At 36.4% G+C, this 10,440-nt stretch overlaps 1 protein-coding gene across 2 annotated transcripts in view; it reads left to right on the top strand.

Moving 5' to 3' along the window:
* The first annotated feature begins 315 nt into the window (after nt 1-315).
* The window catches only part of LOC145672912 (cytochrome P450 4C1-like), a 72,149-nt gene continuing 62,024 nt past the window's right edge, over nt 316-10,440 (top strand). The window contains exon 1 of one of the 2 annotated variants that reach the window (XM_081742115.1): nt 316-530. In XM_081742115.1, the coding sequence (XP_081598241.1) occupies nt 359-530 (172 nt within the window). In that variant the 5' untranslated portion in view covers nt 316-358. The remainder of the gene's footprint in view (nt 531-10,440) is intronic. The other variant, XM_081742116.1, reaches the window with a different exon arrangement.

The following is a 10,440-nucleotide window of genomic DNA, read 5'->3' as shown; positions in this document are numbered from 1 at the left end:
TTAAATTCCCAATATTTCACATATTATGAAAACTTTAAAAACGCCTACAGAAACAAAATTTTAATATTATATAAGTAAAATCCTAGCTATCTCAAGGTCAAAAAACTACAATATTTCTCCAAAGAGACTAAGACACATGTTTGTATATTTTAATATGCCTTAATAGATAAGAAAGGCCAAATTATTCCCAACAGATAAAGTTACTTCAAGGTCAAGAGCAGGCTTGTATTTAGGTCAAAGAATTTAAAAAAAAAAAAAAAGTGTCTTCCACAAGATAAAATGGACAGTATAAAAGAGTTTCTGCTGACCTTTAACACTGTTACATTAGCATTAGCGAGTAAATATTGAAGTTTGCAAGATGTCTGGAGTGGATTTGCTGTGGTATATTGCTTTGTTTATTATTCCTATTCTGTGGGTTTATCAACGATTAAGTAAACTTTCAAGATTTAGGAAAATTATCAATAAAATTCCAGGACCTCGACCGGTGCCAATTTTCGGAAATGTTCTACAAGTGAGTGTTAAACCTGAAGGTAAGTTACTGTTTACATGCTGAAAAAGTATTGACAATGCAATGTTTGCCTTAGGCCTGCTTGACCGCAGATCTTTACTTTGGCGGACCTAGTACCCCTTCTAATTGTCACAGGGATATGAACTATACTTCGTTGTAAAGCTTATGGAACACAGATTCCAAAGAGCTAATTTTTGTGCTCCCCATGCCAAACCCGTAGAAGAATATTTTTTAAATGATTTTTTTTTGTTTTTGGAAATTTGTGAGAGGCTGGCAACGCTGTTACTAATACGTACGAAAAAATATTTTCACGTATACCGCAGACATTGGGTACAATCATGTAAAAAATTATGTTTAATACTAAGTAAGAAAAAAAAATCCGAACGTACTTCCTACGAGAATCATTTTGTACATATTCTTCGAAATATTTTTTTCTGCCCTGACGTTGGCAGCCCTAGAGACGCACCTAATTGTCACAGAGATATAAGCCAAACTTTGTTCCAAAGCTTATGAGACGCAGATCCCAACAAGGTAACTTTTGTGCCCCCTGTGCTCAACTCGTAAAAGAAGAAGAAGAAAATAAAAAATATATTTCGAAGTATGGCAACACTGTTATTTGTCGTACGAAAAAAGTTTTTACATATACACAGGGTATCTCTAGTTAGTATGTTTATTTATCTTTATTGATAACTTTTTTTTACGTTTGTAACTCCTTTGGAATAGAGATAGTATCGAGACGAGGCGAGACGAGACGAGACTTCATACAGTCTCGGTCTCGGTCTCATCTATAGTCAAAAATCGCCGTCTCGGTCTCGGTCTCGTCTCGGTCAACAGATGCTTGTCTTGATCTCTGTCTCGGTCTCGAGTACCAAATCTCGGTCTCGTCTCGAAAGTCTAGAAATAAATAGTGCAAAATTAAAATTGTGAAAGTATTAATATCGTACAGTGTGTCGTTTCTGCTTCTTATTTTTTGCCTCATTTTTGACTTAGAATATGGTATGGTGTACCTCTTCATAGCTAATTTGCTAGCGCCAATGCTTTGCGTGCGTGTGTTCCAGATTTATTCATCATTGGGTATATCATATCTGGGATAAAATGATATTCCATATTTCACTTTCAGCAATAGACTTTGTCTCACATAGCCTCAGTACTGCCTACGCAATTAAACTCTATTAAATTAACTCTAGTACTATACAGTTGTTTATTTCCTTCCTTTGAATCAGAATTGTTCAATATCTCCTAACGGATAACGCAACACATATTAGCACGAATATATTTAATCGTACCGAAGTTGAAATTTTACAATCTCTAATTTATTATCCAATACATTCTGCTTTGACTGTCATTTTAAAAACAAAATATAACGTTCATTATCGTAACAAATAGGGTAAATTATCATTACAATATATTTTGTTTCGTATATTCCAGAACCCAATCGAATAGAAGTGGAAGCCGCTATAAAGAAATTAAAGAAACACAAATCTTCGGGTGTAGATGAAATTCCGGCTGAGTTAATTTTAGCTGGAGGCGAAAAATTGTGGAACAAGATACACAAACTCATTCTCCTTATCTGGAACAAGGAAGAATTGCCACAAGAGTGGAAAGAGTCAATCATTGTTCCAATTCACAAGAAAGGCGACAAAACTGACTGTAATAATTATCGAGGCATTTCTCTTCTGTCAACATCCTATAAAATCCTTTCAAATATTCTGTTAGCAAGACTGACCCCATACGCAGATGAAATTATTGGAGATTATCAGTGCGGATTTAGACGGAATCGATCAACTATCGACCAAATATTTACCATTCGCCAAATACTCGAAAAGAAGTGGGAATACAATACTCCGGTACATCAACTATTTATTGATTTTAGAAAGGCTTACGACTCGGTTAGGAGAGAAACATTATACAACGTTCTTACAGAACTTGGAATACCGAGAAAGCTAATTAGATTAATTAAGATATGTTTAAGTGAATCCCAAAGTAAAGTCCGGGTAGGAAAATTTTTGTCCACGAGCTTCCACGTCGAAAATGGCCTGAAACAAGGAGATGCGTTGTCGCCATTATTATTTAACTTTGTGCTGGAATACGCCATAAGGAAAATCAAAGATAGCAACCAGGGCCTAGAGTTGAATGGCATTCACCAGGTTATGGCATATGCTGATGATGTAAATTTAATAGGGGATGATAGGAGAACAGTAGAAATAAATGCAGAGATCTTATTAAACGCTTGCAGGGACATGGGTTTGGAAGTAAATGCAGAGAAAACTAAATACATGGAAGTGTGTCGGGACCGTAATACGGCAAATTGTGGAGGCGTTAAAATATTAAATAATACTTTTGATAAAGTGGATACTTTCAAATATTTAGGATCAATATTAACAGACGAAAATCATATTCACGAAGAAATTAAATGTCGACTAAAAGCAGGGAATTCGTGTTACTATTCGGTTCAAAATCTCTTGTCGTCGCGAATTCTGTCGAGGAATTTGAAGCTTAAAATATATAAAACGATAAACATGCCTGTTGTTCTGTATGGTTGCGAAACATGGTCGCTTACTCTGAGGGAAGAACATAGACTGAAAGTATTTGAGAACAGGATCCTGAGAAGAATATTCGGACCCAAGAGGAACGAGAATGGGGAATGGCGGAAGCTTCATAACGAGGAACTACATAGTTTATACGGTTTACCCAACATTGTTAGGGTTGTCAAGTCTAGGAGGCTTAGGTGGGCAGGTCATGTAGCTAGAATGGAAGAAAGTAGAAACGCTTTCAAAGTCTTGACTGGTAGACCCATAGGAAAACGACCATTAGGAAGACCTAGGCGCAGATGGGAGGATAATATTAAGATGGATCTCATAGAGATAGGAATACAAAGTAGAAACTGGATGGAATTAGCTAAGGATAGAAGTCAGTGGAGAGCTTTTGTGAACGCGGCACTGAACCTCCGGGTTCCATAGGCCATAGAGTTAGTTAGTTAGTTAGTTATATATTTTGTTTCAAGTTGTTCAAATACTTCATTACCGTTTCACATCTCCGTGTTTAATTGACACTTTATAACACGAACTTCCTGAGCATTGTGGTGGGAGCTACTGCACTCATCTTTGCTATGTGTGGTCTCGGGTTGGATCACCAAACAAGATAGATTCAAAGTCCGATGTTTCGCATAGTTCGCGTCTCATTTTAAGTACATTTTGTTTCTTATACAAGTTCATAAGGCCGTAATGCATTACATAGGCATATACCCAGTGCCGTAACATAGATTAAACTTATTCCTGAGCTCTCAGCGATGCATGCGGTCTTTATTGGAGATAATTAATCGTGCGTTCGTTACGTTGAAATTTTATATTAATTGAATATTACTTGCGAAACATGGGCATACATATTACATAAGTATATAGGTAATTCAAGCTATCTGTATCTATTTTCTCAATCTCTCGTCAAAACAAGTGATTCTTAACTTTCTATTTTTTTAATTCATTTTCGTAAGTTTGCAGCAACACGAAGGACAGAATAGCATTTTTTTTTCGCTGTACGACTTTCGTTAAATTTTGGATCCATTTTAACCCTACGTTACCTAGTAAAAGTTATATACAGGGTGGCCCAAAAATACTTATACACTCCTACATTGATAAAAAATAACATTCTAGTTTATGGGTTTATTTGCTTCGGCTCTCCCGAACTTAAGATATAAGTAAAAACACATTAAGAACAAATAATAAAGAAACTAAGTCTACCTGATCGATAACAATAACAAATTATATAAAATGCAACGAGCTGGCCAGTACGGTTCTGTATATCTACTTTTGGGCCACCCTGTATATATGTATGAACTTTAGAGGTAAACTATGCTAAGACACTTTTTGGTCGAAATTGAGTTGAGTTGAGTTGATTTTAGTTTAGCATCTCTTTCAGCAGTGAGGCTATATGAGACGTGGATCTACTGATTAACGTGGAATCCGAACCACATGATAATATGAAATAAAATCTTTGAGTTTTAAGCCCCATGTTTTTGCCGGTTAGGATAAAGGAGACGGTGATGATGAGAAATGAATGAAATGGTGGAAAGAAGAAAGTGGGAGGAAACGGGAGAACCCGGAGGAAACCCACGAGCACGGTGTTTGTCCACACGACGCAAACTGGGATCGAACCAGTGACCCCAAGCACCAGAGGTGAACTCTCTACCACTGAGCCACCGCGCCCCCTCTGAACCACATGAGTTCCCGCCGAGATCTGAACCCGGGTCTACCATGCCAAAGGCGCGTACGGAAACCGCTTAACCACGAGGGAGCTCTTTGGATGAAATTCAGTTAAGAATACCTTTTAAATAGACTATGTTATTTCTAGTGGTGTAACAATATAAGTCTAAAAGCATCCTATTACATTGTAACTACTTAGTATAGTTTGAAAACAGCACTACAGGTCTTACTTAAGGAACTGGTTTTTCGCTTCTCTTGTAAAATTACGAAATTATGACTTAGTTTAGTTTACCTCTGAGGTCCAGATATAGTAAAATCCTCACCACCATCATAATCAACCATTATCAGTCCACTGCTGGTTGAAGGTCTTTCCAAGTCTTCTCCACAACTATCTATCATGTGCAATTCTTTTCCAGTTTACTCCGCAGTATTTCTTGATTTCGTCACACTTTCCTGTATGAGGATGTTTCGTAGGCTGTTTTTGTATCCTGGTTTCCAGTCTAGAATGGTTTTCTTCCATCGATCACAATTTCTTCTTGTAATATATCCAGCTTATGTTAAAATGATTTCATTAGTACCAGTCATTAATTGACAAATAATTCATCTCTATATATTTGGACTTCAAATAGTTCAAATCCGCTACTTTCGGAGCGCAGACACGCTACTTTTTGATCTTCGGATCTGACAACTCTGCCTGAATGATTTAAATCAACAAAATGTGAGAGCCCCCGTTTGGACTAGCGGCTAGCACGCTTGACTCGGTTCGCGTCGTCCCGAGTTCAATTCCTGTTGGGGGTGATGTTGGACGACCGAAGTGGTTCGGATTTCTCTATAATCAGTAGTTCCGCGTTTCCTTTAGCCGTCCTAGCAAAACCGTGGATCGTTAAACTAAAAGAAACCGAAACAAAAATGAACACAATGTGTGTTACTAATTGCAAGTAATTGAATAATTGCAAACATATATCTATATGGTAGGGAGGGTCTTTGAATAATTACATATAGCTATATGGATCGAGTTTGAGGGGACCGGTAGTCAAACTAAAACAAGTGAAATGTAATTAGGGAGTAATTAGAACTAATAATTAAGCACGGCTTTAATCTAAAATGCACACCACGCCTAAGGCTTAGGGGGAACAACTAGTGTTACTGAAAAATTATCAGTTACATTTAATTTCAGTTACAATTTGCATTTACATGTATTGCTGGAACCAAAACTTTGGCATTAACATTAACATTATAAAGACTGTGAAAAACATCGTCTTTTGAAAACATTCTTGTACCATAAAAAAAATTACGAGTAATTTTAAAATATTTTGCAGTTTGGCTACGTTATTTGCATTATATTTAGAATAATATTTAGCAACTTATTTAAGTTGACAACACTGCTTAAAATAATGTAACTGCAATTTGTTGTAATTAAAACCACCAAAAACTAATGCTGTAATGTTATAGAAGCAAAGGAAAGCAACAATCATTATAAAAATTTAATACAAATACGTCATTTTAAGCAGTATAACGATCACTACCCCATATGTTTGGCATCTCTGAAACGGTTTGAAATAACGATCGTAAATCGCATTATGATAATTTAAGTCTTTTGGAAGCATCTACATGATGAGACGTGATATGTCAGCACGTTTTCGAAGAAAAGTCTTTAGAAAAACTTAAATTTTCTATTTCTTGTAACTTCTGTAGTTCCTTTATTCATTCAAAATACATTATACCATGATCATACAGTAGTATATACTAGACACTAAGATATAATTGATGAGCATTGCACCGCACCGTCCATTCTATTCGAGTTATTAGAGATCTCCAAAATGTTAATGTTAGTGGTAATTGTCCTTTGTTACACTGAATAATGTATGTGGTATTGTGGTTTTATTTAATATCTAAATTAGAAGTATGTAATACCTTACCTAGTGCAATTTGAGAAAGTGCAATTTTTTCTTGCGTTAGCGACACTCCTTGTTTATCTAGTATCTTGAAGAATTTCCCATTCAATATTATTTCGCACAACTTGGTAAATAATTTCAGCAATATATATATATATATATATATATATATATATATATATATATATATATATACACCGCGGATCAAGGGGGCTTAGCCCCCCTTGACGCTCAGGTATACACTCGATAAAATGGGCTTCAATCCTATTTTTCAATCAATCCTTCAATCCTATCAATCTGGATAATGCTGTAAACTATGGTTTAGCCCCTCCCTTGATCATATCCTGGATCCGCGGCTCTCTCTCATTCTCTCTTTTTCGCGCGTGCGCGCGAGAGAGGGATTTTAGGATTTAGATTTCGGCATCTAAGACCATTTAGCCCGTCACGTAGAGAGAGAGAGAGAGAGAGAGATAGAAGGCTATATACATCAGCGGTGGATTTTGTTTCGGAAGCGGCTTGAGGAACGAGTAAAAAACATTTGTGTTGTACGTGCAATGCGAAAAAATGATCACAAATTTATTTAGGGAGGGGCATGAACCCGATAACCAGCCCCTAAATACGTCACTTTACATCAGTCAACCGTTCCCGTATTATCTAACACAGCAACGAAACAAATTTTGGGTAAAGGCAATTTTAATAGCTATCAATATCAATATTCGAGACGAGATCGGAACTTTCGAGAATGACCTAAGTCTCGTCTCGAGTTATAGAGGTCTGTCTAGATCTCGGCCTCGTCTCGGGATATAAAAGTCCGTCTCGGTCTCGGTCTCGGTACCATTCCTAGTTTGGAAGGAAAGTTCCTGCCCCCAAAATGCTGAGGGGAAGGGGAACTAAAAACATCCAACTTTTGCCGCCTATTCTTCAGCTGCTGGACCCCCAATGTGGACGAAATGCACACCGTTGGAAAGTTTCATCCTCCCTGAAGAGATAGACACCTAAATCACCTCTCTAGGTTAATTAGGAGCCGAGTTACGGAGGTTTAAACTGCTGTCTCAGCCATTGAGCCGCTGGTACTGAGTCGTTCGTTGTTCCGAGAAAATTGAGACGGTATGCAAAATACTTCTAAAAAAGAAAATGGTCCCGTAGTTACGTAGCACAATTTTCACTTATTCTTAAACTTCATTTGCTGAATCTTTGGGGACATTTCGAAATTTCGTATAATAGTTTCATATTTTTTGAACAGATCGGTGATGCCAATCTGGAACTTCATAAAATCCCATCTCGAAAGACAAAAATTACCATTTTACTCTTGAATTTCCCATGCGTTATACTAATTACAAACATTTCAAAATTTTAAAATATGAAAATTAAAACTATTGTATGTCTCTTGCTTTCTTCAATATTTGAGTGAATTATTCGTAAATTTTGATCTAAGTTTATCAGATAGTTGATGAATAAGTACCTTCTTAATTAGAAGAGACCAGTGGCGTATTTAGGGGGAGGGCTTCCGGGCTTAAGCCCCACCCGAAATCTTACTTACTATAGTAAAGTATATGAAATATCTTGAAGAATTTTCACATTTTCAGGGAAAGCCCCCCCCCCCCCCGAAAGTTAGCAAAGCCCTCCCCGAAACAAAATCGTAAATACGCCACTGGAAGAGACTATTGAAAATGTTGATAAAAGCCAGAATTTTTGTTGTCAGAATTGTACTTCCGTCACGGTTTCTGCATCATAATTAGAGTCCGGATGTTAGGCAAATTCCCTATTCTTTAATTTTAAAAATATGATGAAAAATAACGTTTTAATGAGGGTTATAGTTTATATTTAACAGGTTGACTGCCAAGGTGATTTGAGGGTACTGCTCCCAGGAGGCCATAAATTGCTTCTTATCTTTGGCTCAATTATGGATCGTCATATCACATTTTTGTCGCGATATTTTGCTTCTTCCGAAAATGTAGCAATGGGAGCCGAGCACCATATGTCATGCTCATGGTCTCACAGTAATTTGTGACAATGAGCATCATATATGATGCTCAAGAATCTGAATAGATTAGTAATTTTTTGTGATATCGAGTATGAGCATCATATATGGTGCTCATGGCCCCACAGAAAAATAAGGTGAGCACCACATATGATGCACATGGCAGTCAACCTGTTAAGCCAATTTTATTTTATTTTGCCTAATTCGCCCCTTCCTACCTAAATAATTGCTTTAGTGCCTAATGTTGCCTATTCTATGCATTTTCTTCAAAATAAGACTTTATTGGTAAAACAGACTTTATTGAATGTATTTAATAATTTAGCATTTAAAGAAAGAATTCTTCCTCTTCAGAGAAATATAGTGCTGTTTGTAGTGATAAGATGATGTAAAACTTTGGACTGTTGTGTGTACTGATAAAGCGTATAAAATCTGAACTGTTTTATGTAGTGATAAAGTAAGAATGTATTTACTAAATATACATTAAATACATGTCAAGCTTCGTTTTTATATATACACATTATGTTATGCTATATGTTAACAAACAGGTATGGTTCTATATTCTTTGAACACTACCTATGACTTAAATTTAATTTTTAATTGTATTGAGTATTTATCTTCATTACTTCAAGTTACATTTTAGTGCCTATTTCACTGCCTACTTTTTTTTAAAAAAAATTAAGTGCCTATTTTCCAGGCTTTTAATGTCTAAACACCCGGTCTCTAATTATAATATTCTACTGAAGGCAATGAAACAAGACAAACTTCATTTTCTAGTTATTTCATGTGTCATGTTTTAGAAATTGTCTGTTTCTTATTTACTTTCTTACTTTTTATTTTTAAATTCGAGAATACAATTTACGATTCTTATTGCTTGTTGCTGGAAATTCACAAGTTAATCCATAAATTACTTTCACGATAACATTTGACAATTAGCATTGATTTCGCGTTTATTCCAGCGTCATTCAGGGGCGGATCCAGGAAGGGGGCGATCGGGGCAATCGCTCCCCCAGAAGAGGAAACTTTCTTATTTTATATATATAAATAAAACCCATCCCAAAGTTTGGAGCCCTTAAAAGTAGCAGTATGACAACCCATTGCCCCCCCCCCAGAAGTCGGTCCTGGATCCGCCCCTGGCGTCATTAGACTACTTTCCAGCGTCATAAAGAATTTGGTTGGCGTCGGTTAAATAAATATATTGAAAATCCCATATATATTGCCAATTGTGACGAAAATCCCTATTGGAAGAATTAATGGTAGAAAATCCCATAAAATGGCTCCATACAAATTAATCTTGTACAATTCGACAACGCTTTGAAGGTCGAGATAAGGGCGAAGGTTAATTAATCGATTCGCTAGGTGGGTTGTGAAATTATACCAATTCCCCGAGTGTCCTTTTTCTTAATTATTTAAATCTGGTCCCCCTACCCTAGGTAAGCGTTTCTCAACTTTTTTTCCCTTTGGAGCCCACCAAAATCCATTTCAAACTTTCGCGGCACCCTTGCATGTGATTTTTTCCTAGATGCTAAAACGCAAACACATAAAATACATACAATACATATTTTTAGAATTATGGTAAATTGTAATAAGTAGTAGTGGTTAACTGTAATTGGTTTGGTTTTTCTGGGATTTTTTAAAGTTCAGAATTTAATTGAATATTGCATAATCTGATGTCCATAAATATTTTCAAAAAATCAAGAGTAGTACTCTATAGTGCGGTACCCCCTCTGGTTGTTCGGTTCGCTCTATGTAAAGACCGTTACTCGTCATCAGCCATGGAAAGGTGTACTATTAGCTCTTTCTTCTTGGACGAGGACACAATAACAGGAACTTCGTATTTTGAAATGTTACGACCGTGGC

Source organism: Thermobia domestica, chromosome 16, assembly GCF_964235325.1.
Source record: "Thermobia domestica chromosome 16, izTheDome1.hap1.1, whole genome shotgun sequence".
Taxonomy (NCBI): Eukaryota; Metazoa; Arthropoda; class Insecta; order Zygentoma; family Lepismatidae; genus Thermobia; species Thermobia domestica.
Note: the sequence above shows the minus strand (reverse complement) of the source record. Positions and strands in the feature narration are given on the sequence as shown.